At 34.2% G+C, this 20,746-nt stretch overlaps 1 protein-coding gene across 8 annotated transcripts in view; it reads right to left on the reverse strand.

Annotated features, from left to right (window-relative positions):
* Nucleotides 1–20,746, reverse strand: part of PAM (peptidylglycine alpha-amidating monooxygenase) — a 355,927-nt gene that overhangs the window by 87,037 nt on the left and 248,144 nt on the right. For all 8 annotated transcript variants that reach the window (XM_051995235.1, XM_051995226.1, XM_051995250.1 and 5 more), the window contains 5 exons: nt 15,329–15,377; nt 14,145–14,212; nt 11,736–11,816; nt 11,347–11,423; nt 10,866–10,969 (listed from right to left, as the gene is read on the reverse strand). In XM_051995235.1, coding sequence (XP_051851195.1) covers nt 10,866–10,969; nt 11,347–11,423; nt 11,736–11,816; nt 14,145–14,212; nt 15,329–15,377 — 379 coding nt within the window. The remainder of the gene's footprint in view (nt 1–10,865; nt 10,970–11,346; nt 11,424–11,735; nt 11,817–14,144; nt 14,213–15,328; nt 15,378–20,746) is intronic.

The raw sequence follows: 20,746 nt of genomic DNA on the forward strand, positions 1-20,746 counted from the left end.
TCAGTAAAAATCTAGTTAAGATAAATTACTCATATTTACTTTTCTAAAGGAGTACAGAATATCTGCATTAAAAATAAAATAAATTCCTATAAACTTCCATAAAAACTTCTTTGTTTTGTTTTTAAACTTTAAACTTTGTCAAAGAGTTTACCCTATTGATTAATGGTAACCATTTAAGAGAAATTTTTAATGCAATGCATTGGAATGGCATTTATTGTGATTATCAGCTTCTTTCTTAAAAGGATCTCTTATTAGGAAACTGATAATACCTCAGATTCATATAGTGCTTTACAGTTTGTGAGGTGCTTGTGAAGTGAGTAATGTCAATATTATTCCTATTTTATACATAAAGAATCTGATGCTATGAGAAATTATGTGATTGCCTAAATCTGGTAAGTGGTAGATGTAGAAGGACTTCAAAATTGTTTTCTAACTACATTGCAATCCCTGCATACCAGAAAAGGATGCAGAACTCTCTCTTAGCTCTCGATATATCCTTCATAATATAGATTTATATTCAGTCTGAGGGGAGAATGAAGCCGCTAAGGATAGCAACTAATAATATAATCTTTCTGTACTACTTTAAAATATTCCACACTCTAAGGAACAACTGCTTACCATAACAACAGGGCTACTACCTTGTGATAAGCTGCTGACCCTTTGCACCATGTCTCTAGGATCCATGCATCCTAGTATACTTTAGGCGCAGATCTGTGGCCAGTATTTATTGAAATTCAGTTTTGACAAATATATATCTTTATCTGGAGACGAGAAGATCAAGTAATAGTATTCAAATACTTGAAAGAATATCATTTGGAAGAAGGATTTGGCTTACTGTGTTTTACCACAAAAGGCAAAAGCAGGAGGAAGAAGTAAAGACACAAACAGCCTTAAGTTAAGGTAAAAATGGAAGAGGGGACCCAAGAGAATCACTGGGATTTTCCTCATTGGAGGCCTTCAAAGCAAAAGGGTAGATACTTGGCAGGTATCCTGTTAAGCAGATGGGATCAAATGCATGGCCTTCTAGCTATATTCAACCTGAACTAAATTAATATATGGTTCACTACCTGATTTTAATATGTTGCTATGGTAATAAAAAAAGAAATGCATAAAAATGTGGGTTTCTAAGTCAATATGTGGCCTGTAAGTTTTATTATATACGATTTAGTGCTCTTATTCCTTTTTAAATTTGACCTCACAGGTATAGAGGAGATTCTTTTTCAGTTAAGGGTTTGAAAAGGTCTTTTCTAATTTAGAAATTCTTGTAATTTTGTAATATAGAATATAGTGTACTATTTACTGAAGAAAACTGCATAGACCCTTCCCTCAAGAAGGAAATTTTAGCCTATTAAGTTTTTTTAAGGTTTACAATAAACTAATTACTAGATTTTGCCATTTACTATTCTAATGTTGCCTATGCTGATTTTATCAACTAGTTAACAAAAGGAGAAAAAATTCTCACCCCAGATAATTCATAGAATGAGGAATACGATTTGCTTAATTTCATTCATTCTTTCTAGTGCAGAGTGTTGAATTTAGAATTAGGAAGACCTGAATTTTACTCCTGCCTCAGTCACTTACTACCTTGTAATACTGAATAAGACATTAAACCTTCTGTGCTTCACTTTTCTCATTTATAAAATGGAGGTAGTAATGGACATATCTTTCAGGGTTGTTAGGAGGATATAATTACTATATGTAAAGTACTTTACAAAACAAAGTTTTATAGGAATGCTCATTATTATTATTCAATAAATATTTAATAAATGCCTTTGATATGTAACATACCATATATGTGGCTATGAGGTGGCTAAGCGGGGAGAAGATTATATAGTAATAAATATGCCTTCAAGGAGCTTAAAATTTAGTATAGATCATAAGTTATACACACAATGAAATAAAATTGGAATCAGAATTTTTTAAATGTTTAAAAGAGCTTTCAGATTAGATAAAGGCGAGATTATGTCTATTAAAAGCTGGGCATTAGGGAAAGGTTAAATAAACCTGACTAATTATTTTTTCAGCTAAGGTGACTAGTGCCTAATTCTAGCCATCTGTCTCATTAGAATAAAGTGTTTGTTTTCTAAACCCTAATTATCTGTAGACTAGCAAGAGATTTCAATAGCAGGAACACTTAGGAAGATTACATGGAACTAGAAGCAATGGGTAGAATTTGATGTAAGCAAAACTTAGAAACAATTAGAGCTATACAAATGTGGAATGTGCTGCCTCAGGGGGAGTAGGTTGCCCTTTCGGGCATAGTCTGAATGAAACTTGGTCACATTGGGGAGATTTTTATCTGGGAAGCCTTGGAATTAGATGGCAGCTGGAGTCTTTTCCACTTCTGAGGGTCAGTGCTTCCATGTGATTCTGTGGGGCTATTACCTTCCTAAAAGTGAGAAGCATATAAAATATTTATCTAGTACCAACCAATTACTGCTGTTGAAGTATATTCCAGAGAGCCTTTGTTGTTTACCATTCCACTGAAAAAAATATAATCACTAATATATATTACAATATAAATTGAATAAAGTTTTCAGAATATTGCTTTTTTCAATAACCAGCTTAATTTGTCATTTCTTTCTATTTCACTCTTGGCACAGAGCAGCATTTTACTTAACTCTCAGGAGTTTTACAAAAGGGTAGATTACTCTAGCAATTTTAAGGTGTTATTTTAGAGTAGAATGAATTGTTCCAAAATGACTAGAATCATTTTAAACTCATGAGCAATAAAGAGGTCTGTAGAGACCACTTAAGACACCTTTCCCAAAGTCATACCAAGTCATCAGTTTTGGGATGGCAAAGCTATTTCACGGAGAAAAGTTAAATGGTAGAATTCAGGACCTCACTGACTGTCCAAGGCAACACTCCAAATGATTAAGGAGCATTAAAATATCAAATTCTCCTTTCCAACTGACTCTAACAACATGTCATCCAAATAGGGTGAGAAAAGAGTAAGCCATATGAACTAGTATCATTCATTTGGTAGCGACTAGGACCCAATAACAGGCAAGCAATTTTTAAGAAAAGTGACTACTTGAGGTAGCTTATGGCTCCAGAGCTCTTAACTGTCATTTAATCTGGCAACTTCTTGGTGCCTACCAGAGGCTCTAGTCAGTCTGGTTCTTATGGAAAGCACCTTCCAAGAACATAAGTCACAGAGAAGCATGAGGATTGACAAAGAAAGCCTATTTTGGTTTTCACTTGAAAGAGGCAGATTTGAAACTGAATCAGTTCATAGGGGCCATCAAAGTAGGTAAGTAAGGAATGTGCATTCTCTAAAACCCAAACCATTCAACAAAACACTGGGCTTCTATTTAAGAAATAGAGAAGGTCAGTTTATTATGACCTATATCTGAAATCATTTGGTTTTTTCCTATCCAGCATATTTCCACAAATTTACCTGAATGGGTTAGATCCTGAAATTTCTTAGATTCACTCTCTCACCCCTTAGCTCCCTTATGAGCCATCATTTGATTCAGGAACTCTGCCATTATGGTCTTATCCAACCCAGTCACACAAGTATTAGGTCATTTGTTTTGGAGTGGCCATTCATGCTTTCAGGATATGGGAACTATTTCAGATCTCTGTCCAAACTGTAGCAATATTGATGAGGTTTATGTTTTGGGGTTCCCTTTAGTCAGGGAACCAAAATATGATGAGGTCTAGATTGAGGATTATCAGGGAACCAAATGATGAGATCAAAGTTCCTGGGAGTCAGGGAGTTAAATGATAAGATCTAGTGGCAGGTTTGGGGTTCAGGGAACCAAGTAGAGAAGTTTGGCTCCCCTACACCCCCTTGGGATTCAGCGCTGAGCAAGAAGTTTTGGGAACTCCCCTTCTGGCAACACAAAAATTCTTCATAAAGGAATTTACAAACTTGGAAAAGCTAGACTGATAAAAGGTTTATTATAGGCATTGGGAAGTAAAATTTAGAGAAATCCCAACAGAGAGGCATAAAGTGTCTTGTTAAGGAAATAGGTCAGGATAAAGAGAGGATAGCACCGGAAGAGAATATTATCCCAGTGGACAGAAATTTGCTCTACCAGGAAGAAAGAGGGTTTCCTAGACATTTTAGCTCCTCTGCAAGGATTGAGCCCCAAGTTGGATCTTTTTTATCTACAAGCTGGGTACCTTCAGCTTGAGCTGGAATTAAATAGAAAATCTTTAATTGAATAGGGTCGGAATTCTTTAGCTCAGGACTCAACCAGCCCCACCTGGATAAACCACTTTATCTGATTTCCTGGGGCGGCCTCTCACTGAGGAAGGGTGGAAGGAGATTTTCTTCTTCAAGGAGTTTCAAGTGCTTTATCTCTTGGCTCATTCCCAAAGTCAGAGAGAGAGAAAGAGAAAGAGTTTTGGGGCTCCCCTCTTCAATATGAAGGGGAATTCCAGTAAACCTGAGGAAGAATGGTAAAAGTATATAAAATACATTCCCAGGTTAAATCACTAGTCTTCACCATGAGAGTACAGAAAGCACTATTAATTGTATCAATGATTACATACCTCTTGACCAGGGCCTGGACTACCTGATCCAGCATATAAGGTCAGGAACAGCTGACACAATCAGCATAAGAACTTTATTCAGGTACTGATAATGTTTTGTAAATTGCCAGTCACCATCTACCTTCTTCATTGGCCACAGAGTGTTATTATAAGCAGAGTTTGTGTATCAAAATACTCTAGCCTCCATCTCCACCAATAGGGAGGAAATAATCACTTCTTCTGCCTTAAGGCATGATCCTAATAAAAAATGCATTCACCTTTGCCTGTAATTGCCAAGTACACAAGGACAATTTATTCTCATTTTCCATATACTGGCAATCCTGCTTTTCTAAAATTGTTAAAAAGAGCCAAGGGATACTTTTTCTATACTTTTACTTTCTCAGTAAGCTACTTAAGCATCCATCATGACAAACCTGCAGGAGGAGAAAATAAATGGGAGCTCCATCCTATTCCCACTGAGAGAGTTCCTCATATATCCCTACATAAGCTGTAGCCACAAGATACTAGACAACAAAATCCTTTATCTATCCATCAAATTACCTGAGGCTTCCGTTCTTACTCACCACTCTTCCTTGACTTCAATAATTAATTTAACCAGGAAGCAAGTACCACCTACTGACCATGCCAGATATTCTGGTCCAGGTCTAATTCACATCAGTTTCCTGATTTAAGCTCAGAGTTAGAATGTAGTAAAGTACTTGGGGATCATGAAATGTAATAAAAATGACTTTCCCAACACCAATGGACAAAAAAGATATAATTCCTAAAGTTAAAAAGTATACTAATTCAAACAAAATGTTATCATCCTCTGCCTCCATGTTCACTATGGTAATTAGCCACAGTTAGAAAGGCATCCTTAAAGGGTTTTTAAGAGTTGCACTAAAATTTTCCAAGCATCAACTAAACCTTTATAATAAACTGAAACTTTTATATCTTAGGGGAGGGTAAGGGAGCCAAACCCATTATCCAATGACCAATTCCCTGTTCCAACTAAACTTTAAGAATGGTCTCTTTGCTTTATTCCAACACAAACAAAATAAGTGGTAGTAATCACAATAGTTTCTACATTGTAGGGAGGTCATCAGACCAGTAAGATCATAGGTAAGAACAACAAAAATATATATATAAGATTGTCTGTCAGGTGGTAGGATCAAAACACAAATGAAAAATTTGCTCCTGCCTTCATGGAACTTATATTCTACAATCAAATTTTTATTTCTTATGGAGAAATACATTTGACATTAGAACTAAGAGACTGGACCTATGATTTCCTTGACTTAGGAAAGTCCTGGGGCAAGCAATTCCCCCCATCCATCCCCAATACTGTTATCAGTGTGTCTAGGGACCTTATTTAGCAAATTATAGTGTTAGAGAATTATTTAAAAACCTGGGAATTTACTTGACTTGCCCAGGTTTACATATCATTTGTCAGAGAGTAGAACTTGAATCCAAGTCTTCTTAGCTTTAAAGCCAATTTTCTAAACATTATGCCAATCTTATCTATTGACTGCCTTATCGTGCTCCCTGCCCCAATCCAGTACCAGCTCTCTTTCACAATGCCTTAAATGTAAAATATGTTAATTTTATTACAGCCCTTTGCTAAATGCAATACATTTATCAAGCATTTGGACATCAAACTGGGCAAATCACTAGTGTTTTAATTATCTCAAATCTAATCACACTTTTAATTCTAAATTGGGTATTGGTTTTTCAAATATTCAACAGATACTTGTTAATCTCAAAATTGCTTTAGAATGTTACTAAAAAAAGCATTCTTCCACCTTATCAAATGCTTTTCCCCCTGTATGGCTATTATTTCTTTTCCCTGACAACAGCCATTCTAATCTTGGAAATAATCATTTTTATTTACTCTTTCAAATGTCTATTTTCTATAATTTCACACACACACACACACACACACACACACGTAGTGTTCATTACAAGAACTGGTGTTGCAAAGAACATTTGACCTTAGATAGCAGGATTGGAATGACCACACGGCTGATCTTGTTTTTGAAGAAAAAAGGACAATGTAGCTCAGGTAATGGTATGGCTAGCTAGAGCTCCTATTTGTTTGTGTTTGTCACACTTTTGGCCACACACAGAAGCTACTCCCATCAACAGGACAGAGAAAGTGTATTGGGGGGGGCAGGGAAGGTTGCATGTAAGAGACTTGAAGGATGGAGTAGATAAGATTTTCATTCACAATGACTTGTCTCAGCAGTGAAGGGCCTGGACTGTCCCTCTCATTTGAGGTAAAAACCAATGGATAAATCTTGTTATTTATAAGGCATTTTACATACAGGAAATATCACAAATTTTCTGCCAAACTGAACAATCAGATTGACTCAAGGGATTGATTGCAGAGGTTAGAAAGTGAGATCACTATCAATCTGGTCCTAGGAGCCCTGGTGCCAAATTATTATGGAGAAAGGATCCTCCTACCTGAAAATGAAGCAGCTACTTCCCAATAGAGTTCCTTCTACCAATCACAGTGATTATGATTGACCAGAGTGGTTTGATCTTGAAGAAGACTTTGGCATCATGTACTTCAATTACAAGGATTGTATGTCCCACATCTCAGAAAATTTGTAAGAAATGAATTTATGCCTCCTTCAGTCTAATATTTTCTTGGATCAAAACTCCAATAAGACTTAACTGATAAAAATGGACTTTTTTCTAGTCTTCATATTTCTTTTATTAAAGCTTTTTATTTTTGAAATATGTGCGTGAACAAATCTTCAACTTTAACCCTTGTGTTCCAATTCCTCCCCTTTTCCCCCATCCTCTCCCCTAGATGGCAAGTAGTCCAATATATGTTAAATGTGGTAGAAATATATGTTAAATACAATATCCAATTCAACAATTATCTTGCTGCACAAGAAAAATCAAATCAAACAAGAAAAAAATGAGAAAGAAAATAAAATGCAAGGAAACAACAACAAAAAGGGTGGAAAATGTTACATTGTGAACCCTCGTTAATTCTCACAGTCTTCTCTCTGAGTGTAAATGGCTTTCTTAAAAATGGACTTAAGAGTTTAAGTTGATACTCTATAGCTCTTCCTTATTTTGTCTTTAATACAGTCACTGGAGTCTTTAGGTCCCTATCTCCTCACAGCACTCCTTATATCTTGATGAAATGATTTATCTTCTCTTAGATTGACAGGTATCCTTTCCCTTATAATAGTTTGAAAAATACTTTCCAAGAAAAAGGCTTGGGGAGTCATAAGTTGAATTATTGGGAAGTGTTTTGGTTTGTAAAGAGATGAAGCTATCTTTACATAACTGTTGTGACTATATATTTATCTGGAAGAAATAAGATCCCTTAGCTGACTTGGTGGCAAACTTGAGCCCCAAGATGAGGGTAAGAGATTCCTTTCCTGACCCCTATTGTCTCTCAACACAGGCCATTCAAGGGCCTGTTGGAATCTTTACAAACTGCTAACTCATTAGAGTTGATAGATTATTGATCTGATCTTACAAGAAAATGTTTTGGGCCAGAACCTGAAACAAGGTACTAAGTAGAACTTAATAGAACTTTTGGGGGTAATTATTGATCTGAACTGATACTAAGGCTGCCTCCAGAAAATCTCCCCGAGAAACCTGCTCTCACCCAGAGAGAACCATCACATTATATTATATTTTAAAGAAGAAAATCACCACAAGGGCCAAGTTTTGGAATCACTCTTGTGATAGGGCTTCCTCGAAGTGCTAGGTGGTGACTAGAATACAGGGCAACTCTTAGTAATCATCTATTGCTAAGATAGGATAAAGAACAGAGGCTGATGATCTCTTGATTACCTTTTAATAGATGGCCCTGATCTAGGATGAAGATAATGACTGTGCTGTGGCTCCAATGTTATTGTCACTGCTTTTCATTGGGAGACCCCAAGAATCTTGCAAAGATTTCACATTAGATCATTGAAATTTGAGCTTTGTTCTTTCCGAAGGGGGAAGTCAAAGCCTAGGATTTTAGACTGCAACGACCATAGTTTAATTCAGGCTGTCATTTCCTTGTATTTATTTTTCTGTTTCTATTTTTGTTTCACCTACATTAAGATGCTTCTCCAAGGCTGTCTATGTTAGATCCCTTGAATCTCTGAGATTATATTTATTCAGTAATGAACCTAAGCTCAAATGGTTAGAAGGCCTTTAAGACCTAGTCACAAGAGTGTGGTGAGGTAAGGCGGATATTTATGAGGATATTTGCCATATAAGCTGAAATAGTTTTTCCCTAAGTATATTCAAGTGGCACAGAGGATAGAGTATAATCCATAAGTCAGGAAGACTCATCTTGAGGTCAAAAATGACCTCAGATATTTATTAGCTACAGGACCGTAGACAAGTCACTTAATCCTGTTTGCTTCAGTTTCCTTGTCCATAAAATGAGTTGAAAAAGGAAATGGAAAACTCATGTTTTTGCCAAGAAAACCACAAATGGGGTCATAAAGAATCAGACAGGATTGAAAAAATTGTTTTTCTCTGAAAGGCAGAGAAGTTGCCCATGAGATTGGATTGATCCAGGAGACTGGGAACTGAACCATGCAAATCAATATACCCTTCTTCCCAGACTTGTTTCCATGTGAAGGGTGGTGGGGGAAAGATAGGGAATGCATCTACCTGAACTAATGTTTTATCTTTTGCCCTCTCTTTAATGTTACATAGTCTACAAGTACCTAAATTTCTTTTAATCTATAGCCTGAATCACCACCTTGGTCTGATTCAGACTTAAAACAATAACATATAATGATACAGACATCATAAAACATTACATAGGATATAAAAATCACATTTTGTTTTCCCCCCAAAAAAGATTTTGTCTCTCTGTCTAATATCTTGCATGAAAGACAAGTAGATTTGGGATCCAACTATTCTATTATTGTTGATTAATATTGTTTCATCTTAATAAAAATGACTTTTAATCTTATTTGACATTATGACCTTGTAAATATTCTATACTCCAGTTAAATGAACTACTTGGTCTACTGAATATGCTTTTTTATGTCTGAAATATGTTTCTTGTGCTCTGACCACTGAATTTCTACTCATCCCTAAACTTAAATGCCACTTCCTTTATGAGATTTTCCTTGACCTTCCAATATCAATGAGAATATTTTCCTCTCAGAACTCACATACCACTTTTTGAATCTTTCTAATGTATATATTATATAATTTTCTGTGTTACAATTGTCGATTTTTACTCCTACTAGATAATAAACTAAATGAGGAAAGGAGTGTGTTTCATTTGTTTTTCTTCACAAGTCTGACAAGCCACTCTGCATTCAGTAGGTAGTTAATGTTTGTTGAGCTGAATTTGTTAGGCAGAGCATAGAGCTTTTGAAAGTATTTCTTAATCTCTTGATAGCTTTTTATGTCACTGACAAGCCAAGTATGAGGTAAAACTAAATAAATAACCTCTTTTTTTCTTTCTTTACAAATGAAAACGTTCATCTGTTTTTTTAAGTTCTCAAATTGGCTCTTAGACCTATCATTTGTAAAGCCTTACTATAAAATGTAAAGTTATATTACCAGAAAGCTAAATTTCCAGATCCAGCTTCTTAAAAGAATTATCTCAAGTTAAAAAAAAAAATCACCATTATACTCAGCTTTTAAAGAAAAATGACAGGATTGTTCACTTGCAAAATGACTTGTAAATTTCAGGAACTTTATCACATGAGCAGTTCAAAATGTTTCCTAATCTATTGCATAATTATAAAGATCTTCTTCATTATTCTATTCAATGTCCCTAATATACAACTACATGATACATTCTTCCCCTTCAATAACAATGAATTTTCTTCTCTGTAAGCAAAATGATTTGCTTTTTATTGGTTAATAACTCCATAAAACAAGTAACTGGGACTATTTGGGGGGAGGGAAGAGGAGAGAAAGGATATTTTTATTCTGAATTATTCTGTTTCACATGTATTTTTGAAATCTTACATAAGCTTTGTAAAACTCTTTTTTGGAAGCAAGAGGAGATGGTGTATAAATAACACTGACTCATTTTTTGAATGGGAGAAAAAAGACATTTTAGAAGCTACATCTTTCCAAAATTTTTATATTTTTGTTTATTAATGAAGGAGAAAGAAGGAATATGTCAAGCTATGTTCTCTCAACTTTTTAATCTGTATTTTATTGATATGGCAAATAAGATGTCATGTGGAATCCGGAAGACAGGAACATAATCAAGTTGAGCAATCTTCTTCTTAATTTGAAAGGGAGTCAATATTTTTTAAATTGAAATAATGATACAGATCAGTATATGGTTGTATACTTGTCCATTATTCAATTTTTCATAATCATGCTTCACTGAAAGAAGGAAAAACAAGGCAGGGAAGAAATTTGGGGGAACATACCCAATATGTGTGTCTTCAGTTCTTCCTTCACCACTAAATACACATCTTGCTGCTAGAATATCACCAAAGCTAACATCTACTGGGTGTTCCACAGGATAAAAAGCCTGTTCATAAGACAAAGATAATGCATTAAAGGAAACATATTATATGGAGTCTTGGGCTATCTCAATTGAAATCTCAATGTTTTTGGCTTGCGTTGAGAAGGTGAGACATTATTTATAGCATGGTTTTACAGAAAAGTAAAATTCTGAGAAAAGAAAAAGTTGATTACCCAAATCTGAGAAATTGATTTTAAATAATTTCTGGGATAGATCATTTTTTACCAATTTATTTAAGATCATGATGGGATTTAATAGAACAGAGCAAGGCTGGATGTTGTAGGGAATTAAGATCTGGCATACAAAAGCTGTTTAAAAGATTTTGAGCAACCAGCAGACATTTTTTGCTTATTTCCCCCCAAAGTTCAATTGCTTTCACATACCTGTGGCAACTGAGGGCTTTGTCGACCTATTAATGTCCACTGTCCATTTCTTACTCTGTATCCACTTACTACTTTACCTACAAAAAAAAAGTACTTTTGATTAATTATTACTAATATCTTAGAAATACAAGAGTTATCTTTGAGCAACTATTTTTAAATTAACTACATGTTTCTTAAAAAAAAAAAAGAAATCTTGTCTATAGGTAAAACTTCCAATGTATTTTTTGTAAACAGTAAAACTTTTAAATTATTACATAAAATAAGAGTGGTTAATATCTTTCATTTAAGACAACATTAACACTGAAGACAATTTGCAGTCATGTTCTCACAATTAGCATAATGTACAGAAACAAAAATTATATTTAATTAAAATTGCCCAAAGTACTTACCCAAGTGGTGAGTGTGGACTCTATATGCAAAGAGATGCATTGGATATTTTTTATAATGACATGAGATATCTGCATTGATCACTATTAGAAATCGAAAGAGAAAGAAAAAGTCATTATTTGATCAAGACAAATTCATTCTTTTGTTAGTAAGCTAGTCCACCAAAGACATTTCTATAACATACACAGAATGCAACCAATCTGCTCTGAAGAAATACTTAATTCAACAAATATTCCTATTGAGACCTTTTATATGAAAGATATTGTACTAGGTATGTTACAAACTTCAAAAAAGAATTGGAAACCATGCAAGGAACTTTATCACATTAGCAGTTCACAAGCAAATTGATCAAAGTTGGATACTTAAAGTATTGTCAGAGATTTTGGTTAGGATTTTAATCTTGAAATTTATTCTACAAAAAAAATTGTAGATTTTGTAGATTTTGTAAATTTGATGAGATCTGCTTTGAATTTTAAAAGGAAGAGATTTTCTTTTTTTTTTAATCAAAATAAAACAGGGAAATCTATAAAACCATTAATTTATTAAAGTTAGGAGCCATATGTTGGTATACAATACAGTACCTAATATAACATCTTCCACATAGTTTGGACGGCAAAAATATTTCTAAAATGAAGGGTTTTGGTCATTAAATTTAAAAAGACTTTTTAAAAATCAATCCTAGGAGTAAGTGATATAGTGGATAGAGTGGTAGGGATGGAATAATCTCCCTAAATTCAAATCTGGCTTCAGACTTGTTTACTAACAGTTTATTAACTACATGGTCCTGGGCAAGTCACTTAACTCTATTTGCCTCAGTTTCCTCATCTGTAAAATGAACTAGAGAAGGAAATGGCAAACCATTCCAATATCTTTGCCAAGAAAACCCCAAATGAGATCACAAAGAGCTTGACCCAACTCAAAAGAACTGACCCAACAAGAATTAGAGTGTTGTAGATGAAATAAGAAAATTCCTTCCATGAATGAAGATCAGTACCTTTTTCTAAATTTACAGTCTTAGTCTGGTACATGGAGAAGTTATGTGACTTAGTAAGGGTCACATAGAAATATGTTAGAAGAGGGATCAGAATTCATGTAGCTCTAATTTTAAGGCCTGCTCTTGATACCATCCTACTTCAGTTTAAATGATACCTTAAAGTTAATTTCACTAATTATACTATCTTTTTCTTCAAATTATTTGATATTAATCCACTTACCATCAATATACAATAAAAGTAAAATATTATTATGCTCATTTTACAGACAAAGAAACAAGACCATAGAGTTTCAATGGCCTACTAATCTTATAATGAAAAAGCTATTCATGTCCTAGGTAGTTTTCTGATTATGAGAATATATTATGACTTTAGCTTTTCTATAGATTATTCTCAATTTCCCAGAAAAAGCATATCTGACTTGCTTTTTTATGTTTCTATGCTCTAGAATTCTTCACCAGTACTTTAATAACTTGGTAGAAATGAGAAGAGAGATGATACTAAAATCATTCCATTATTTAATTAATTATACCAAATTAATTAAATAAATAATTGAAGGTGGTGAGAACGTCAATAAAGGTTTGAGATGGATGGGTCTCATTTATTTCTCAAAATGGACTTATTTGTGTTCTTGTGTACAATTAAGTTTAGTTTTACTCAGGAACAAAATTCTCTCTAAAAGATAATGATACTCTCAATGCATATTCCAGAGTTGAGGGACCAAGAAACAAAAAATACTGGAAAGATTTGTAGTTTTTGTTAATATGAGAAATTCGTGCTTCTACACCCAATTAGGCAACATGCAACAAAGGTTCTGTAAATGCAATTAGGACTTAATAGATAAGACTTGGGAAGTTACTTCAAGCACACAGAGGATAAGGATTTGTTTAGGTCATCCAACTCAATCAATGAACCAATCAATATTTATTAATTACTATGTGCCAGGCACTGTGCTAAGTGCCAGGGATACAACAAGAGGCAAAAAACAGTCCCTGGCCTCAAGGAGCATAAATCTTGAAAAATTTGCAAACAAATATATAAACAAGATAATATGCCACCAATATATCAAAATAAGCTACAGACAGGATAAATAGGAAATAATTAAAAGAGGGAGGGCTCTGAAATTAAGAGGAATTGGGGAAGTCTTCCCATAGAAGGTACAATTCCTGGAACTTAAAGGAAGCCAAGGAATTAGTAATTAGAGGGGAGAAGAGAAACTACATCAGGAATGGGTGACAGCCAGAGAAAGTGCCCAGAGGTGAGGAATGGAGTTTCTTATTTGTAGAACATTTAGGAGCTGATATTACTGAGATGGATCTTGGACCAGGGATTTTTGACTCAAAGCCCAATATTCTATTCACTTGGCTCTAATGAATTTTAAAAACTTCATTATTTAATATTTAACATAACTTCACTCACCTTTCTCCCCTGGTGGTATGACAGTATCCACAGACATCATAAGATACATGCCAGCAATTAATGGCTGCCTATAGAAAACAATCATGTTTATCTCATATTTCTCCAAAAAAAGTACAACCATTAAATCTATAATTTTGTAACAATAAAATATGCTATAAAACATTAGTTTAATAAATATTAAATAATAAATAACTTTTATATCATAGGGCATAACAAATGCTGCTATGTTTCCTAGATGGATGGTCGGAAAGTAGAGAAGATACAGCATATAAATTAATTTTCCCTACATAATTTAAAACAATAAAATAGAACTAAATTACGATTAAATTATATTTTTGAATACCTAAAATGACATAAATATTGTTAAAATCTAATTAATAATCCTTGCAGTTGGATGGGAAGACTACAATGTGATCACTTTTCATTTCTCAGGTAAATTGGAGATGCTTCTCATTGGATTTGAAGAGGTTGAAGAATCCCAGGGAGACCAGGACAATTGAAGACAGAAGGAATCATTTAAAGAAGAGTTAATTGCAAAGTAATGGTTCCAGAGAGAGAATGAAAGGAGCAATGGGGTAAAAGAAGTGCACTTTCTACCATGCCTGATCATTAGGTGAAGAATAGATAAAGATAATTTCTTCAAATGTGCTCAACAGAATAAAATGCTTCTGACAAAAGTAAAAATGGGAAAACTCAATGAAAAGAAATAAGAACAAGAAGCTACATCTTAAATTTCTAATATGAATCCCTATCACAGTTCTTCTGGTCAAACATCTATACACTTTATACAACATTTATACAACAGGGCAAATCCTTCACTTTAATTTTAATAACATTAATATATAATTTTTTCGAGGTTAATAAGTATACTATAGTGCCAAAATACCGATTGGTTACATGCTAAAGAAAATATATAACATAAAGTACAGAAAAAAGTTGATTTCATCATCTTCTTTCCACACCTCCGTCCTAATATTCATTATTATGATTGGATCAAAAGAACACTCGGAGTCAGTGGTTCAGGTAATAGTGGAAGACTTAGGTAAGAGGTTCTTGGTAACCACAATAATACTGTTTTTCTCTGATCTATGAGTCTATGGGTTTAGATAAAGGAACAAGTTGATCCCAGAGAGAACTACTTGATTTTAAAGTTTTAGTTCACATTTTATAATTAAAAGACTTACTGTAGACGTGTCAAATGTAAGGTCACACCAGAACAATCCTTGTGGTTATCTGAAAATACAAAGACAAACTATGAGAATGGCACATCAAGATAGGGACTTCAATGTGAATAAATTTTCTTACATCATGAGAATCATACTTTAAAATTTATAAATTGCTTTGACATATATTTTCTTAATTTTCCTCAGATATTTCACAAGTTCGAAAATTAGTAATCCAAGTCAAATATTTACAGAGATTCAACTGACTGGGTTCAATTATTAGCTTTATGAAGACTCCCATGATTTTATTTATGTATTAATTTATTTTCCCATATTGACAAATATTTGCAGGACATTTCCAACAGGATATCCCATGGGAGTCTCTGACTCACTATGTCTAAAATGGAACTGACTTTTTCCCCTAAATTCATCATCCCTCCTGTAAGTTTCCTTGATTTTCTCATGAAGAGCAAGAGAAGAGCTCACTCCTTATTTTCACCCCAGTAGATATAATGAACCAGTAAAGCATGAGCTTTATTCTTGGGATTCCTGACTGCCTTATCCACTTTGTTTTGCATTTTTTTGAATATCTAACAATTCTAAGATGGACATGGCCAACTCTGGAGGCAAGCTTCTGAGTTTGAGAGATCAGTATTTCTGGGGGTCCTCAGTTTATGAAGAGGTGCCCCTTTCATATTCACTAAGGCAATTCTAGAGGAGAAGGTGACCCATTATCATGGAAAGATAAGGCTAGTCCCTATTTGGCTTACAAGAGATATAGACCTGGACAGTGCAAAGCTGAGGTGAAATATAAAATGTTTCTTCAAGCAGTACCACAAACTATTAGTTTTCTGGAAGAGTTCAATAGTAATTATGCTACTATTGTTGTTTTTTAAGTCTATTTATTAATATGAACTTCAGTTTCTTGTATTTCAGATTTATTTTGTGTAGAATGAACAAATAGCTGTTCAAAACCTGACCTACACTGTACATTGGGTATACTCTTTACTGTCCTTACCTCACTTTTTAGAAGATTCTAGACATTTGTCAACATAAAAACTTGAAGTAAATTTCCTGAGGTTGGGATGTAAAAACCTAGAGAAAATGTGACAAAGGAACATGATGTTTTTCTTTGGAGATCTGACTCGTGCAGGACTAAATCAGACCCACACGTCCCTGGGTCTATAGCAGAGGGGATCCCTAACATGGAAGGTAAAGGCATTGTGCTTCTGTCCTTGCTGGGACCAGTATAATTAAAAAAAAAATTCATACACATTCTCACAGACATATACACAGATCTATGATTCTTTTGTGGAGATGATGAGGTCCTGATTAACTAGGTGGGGTTGGCAGAGAAAGAAATACTAATAAAATTATAATACTCCCTGAGGCAAGCAGGGAAGGGGACTGATGGGATCAGCTCACTTAAGAATCTCATCCCTTTGGAGGTCTTAGAAAACCCCACCTTATTGTATCCAATCAAAGTCAAGTTATATCAAACTCCTGAGGTTAAATTTCCTCTATAATCTGTCCATGGCCTATACCATTTTTCCTAAAATTTCTTTTTAATCCACCATACTCCCCCTATGCCTTGTGGTATTTTTTTCCTACTATAGCTAACTAACTCTTTTAGGGTGCTAAACTGCTCTGTGGGTTTAACCTGCCAGTCAATGGCAGACTCCTATATCGTGGTATATTCCTTTTCTCCTGTCCAACTATGGGTTTTACTGGGGAACTTGTCTTTTCCTTTGTTAGTTTTTAAAAACCCCTTTCTTTGCTAACTATATTCTCTCCCAAATCTATTTCATATTTACCATTCCTGGCATCTACTTTACCTCTTCATTTTGTCTGTAGTTTCTCATAAACAAAGGTACTTTTTATCAAAGACAATGCAACTATGAATTCCACAAGTGCCTTGTGCCTCATAATTTGAACAAGGAATTGCTATCCCATCCTTATTACTTGGTACCAAACGTTATTAGAGAAGAATCATGGTGAGGAAATTTCTTTTACCAATGCAAGTTCTACCATTTATGGAATTGCTTCACTATTGAGGGTTTAAATGATTTGCCTGGAGTCATATAGCCAATTTCTGTGATTTGAGATTGAACATAGAGGACATTCTTTGTACTGTCAAGCTGCTTCTTTGCCTTGCATATCAATAAATATTTACTTAAGTTAATTAAATGTCTCTGATCTAGGAGATCAGATTTCTTATACAGTGACCATAATTTATCATTCTAATCTATATTCTTCTATTGGATTCTTCATCAGCTGACTTTAAATTATTTTCCCTTTTTTTCATTCAGTATCATTTGCTCCTAGCCCACTCTATGCCTTATATCTTTTGCTAATTCTAATTCTATTACTGAATAACTAAAAGACATTTTCCCCATTTTTGCCAAGATTAAGCCCTTTTGTATTCAAAGACCTTTCCCTATTTCTTTGATATTCCACTCTGACATTTTATTCCTTTAATCTGTACGATCAGCACATCTTAAATTTTCCAGATTTCAGTTTTGTGAGAGGTTAAGATGTTTCATAGCAATAAATGTAAAGGAATGCATTTAGGTTTGAAAAGAAACCTTACAACTGAACAAATATAGGATTTTGTTGGGTAAAAAAAAATTATTGAAAAAGAGTTTAGTGAGAAAAGAAAGAGCTTATGGGAAAAGAACTGGAGGCCAGCTTGCTATGAATCAAAAGTCTAAAGAGACAGTCAAGAAAAATGATGTAATCTTTAATTGGATTAACAGATTATAGTTTTCAGAGTAAGCAATTGGTCTTGCTATACTCCGCCCTGATTACACCTCATCTATTTTCCACTATTCACTTCTGTGCACCATGTTTTGAGAAAGTGACAAAATAGAAAAATATCTAGAAGAGGAAGACTGAGATGATGAAGAGCCTAGAAACTGCCAAATGAGCATCAGTTGCCAAAAGTGGAAGTGTTCAAACAGGGAAGAGAAGGTTAGGGAAGATACATGATAGATTTCAATTACCTCTAAAGAGGGAGATTAGCATTAGAATGGAACTATAATGAAGAGTTAGGAGAAATGACTAGACATTGCAGAAAGACAGGTACACAATAGTTTTATATAAAGAAAACGTCATAAAAATTAAAGCTGTGTGAAAGTAGAATGAGTTTCTCCAGGAAGAAATAAATTCCCTATCAATTGATGTTTTCAGGTGAAGAAGGGATGATAACCAGCTGTCAAAGTTGCTACAGAATGAATTCTCTACTTTGGGTATAGAATAAACGGTTTCTGATCTCAAACCTTTTCTATACTCTTAAGAACCTATTATTCCAAAATCTGGCTACAATGGAAATCAGATGACAAATTTGCTCCCCTCCCCAGCAAATGATAACCTTTTCTAATTCTGACTCACTTTTCAACTCACTTACTAAAGACTATGAATGGCATATTATGGAAGCCCATGCCTGGAATTCCATCTTTTTTCTTCTTTGCTATATAGTATTAATACTTTTCTTCAAAACTAAGTCTAGATGTCTGTCACTTCCTACTCAAGATCTCTGTGAATTGCTCTCTGCTTGTTTGACCATTTTTTCTCTGTCTCTCCTGCTGGACATTCATCCAGGTATGACCTGGTTACCAAGTATGGTAAATGAGATATTCCCAATGCTTAGTCCTGGATTCTCTTCCCTTCCTCTAAACTAATTCATTTATCCTCTTTATGCATATGACTCTCATATTTATTTGTGCAACCCTAAGCACTTTTCATTATCACATCTTCAACTGTCAGTCATCTTGAAATGTTCAAAATTCAACTTCTTATCTTCCCCTCAAATTTCCCTATCAATATTGATGGTACTATCATCCTCCTACCCACTCACCCAGGCTCACAACCTGGTACCATCCTTGACTCGTCTTTGACTCTTCATTCTCATCCCTCTCTTCATATTCGATTAGTTAGTAAATCCTGTCATTTTTATCTCTGTAACATATCTCTTCTATGTCCCTTTATCTATTATGACACTGTAACATCTTATTGCAGGCCTTCTTCCGCCATTGCCTGTACTATTGATGAATCCTGCAAATTGGTTTTTTTGACTCAACTATTTCCCCAATTCTAAAAGAACTTCCTTGAGTGTTTTTATTGACTGTCCTCCATGCTTGGAATGTTTTTCCTCCTCATCTCCATCATAGCTAAAGTCCCATTTTCTACAAGACTGCAGACTTGTGCCTTCTCTTTGAGACTACTTCTAATTTATTCTGTATATGCCCTTTTTTTGTATGTACTTGTTTTCAGGTTGTTTCCTTTAGACTGTGATATACTTAAGAGCAGAGACATGTGTGTGTACATATGTCTAGCACTAGTAATTACTTAATAAAAGCTAATTGTGTTCCTGGAATTGCTCATGCTTCCCCTCTTTTATATGCTACCACCAAAGAAATCACTCTGTATTTATACACACTTTTTTTTTTTTCCAGTTGTGTCTGACTCTTCATAAGCCCATTTGGGATTTTCTTGGCAAAAATACTGGAATGGTTTGCCATTTCCTCCTCCAGCTCATTTTATAAATGAACAAACTGAGACAAACAGTACCTCATCCAGGGTCACATAGTATCTGAAGTAAGATTTGAACTCAGGAAGATGAATCTTCCTGAGACCAGGCTCCTACCTCTGTCCACTACACCATCTAGATTCCCTGGCAACATATGACCTTAATTGTTATATATATATATTTTTCTGGTAAGGAGATTGAGGACAGATGTTGTTTCACTTTTATCTTGGTATTCCCCAAACTTAGGACAGGGCCTACCACATATTAAGCATTCAGCAAATGTTTATTATTCACACTAATTAAATCAAACAGAGACAAAATTATTAATGATTTAGCTCTTATTTACATAATTACTTGGAGAAAAAGACTAGTGTGATTTCATTATAAATACTAAGTTTATTTTTTTTAAAAAGCAAGAATATAATTTCTAAATTGCCCAGTGTGGGTAACATATTAGTGCTTAATCTGAATTGCTGATAATGAGAAGTTTTGTGAAACAAATTTAAAATACATATTTAGTTATAACATTTAAAAAATGTTAAAAATATCTGTAACAATGAAAACTCACACTTTAATTTTAGTAGAGAGAGGACAATTTTAATATAATTGAAGTAAGGTTTTTGATATAAAAATTAAATTCTTTAAGTGAGTTTTAATAACTAAGTGAAATATATACATAAATCACAATTAGGTTTCCTTAGAGAATATTCTCTTTCTCCGTGACTCTCTTGAACAAAACAAAATACCACCACATATGACAAGACTTATTAAGAACTGATATAGATATTTTGATCTAATATGCAACAAAAGTTGGAATGCAGATTGATTAATCATAGTTAATAATTTTGTACTAAAACAGCAAGATATTGTCCACTGATAATTCCTGTATTTGAGATAACTTAGAATTTAAG

Source organism: Antechinus flavipes, chromosome 1 (assembly GCF_016432865.1).
Source record: "Antechinus flavipes isolate AdamAnt ecotype Samford, QLD, Australia chromosome 1, AdamAnt_v2, whole genome shotgun sequence".
Classification (NCBI taxonomy): Eukaryota; Metazoa; Chordata; class Mammalia; order Dasyuromorphia; family Dasyuridae; genus Antechinus; species Antechinus flavipes.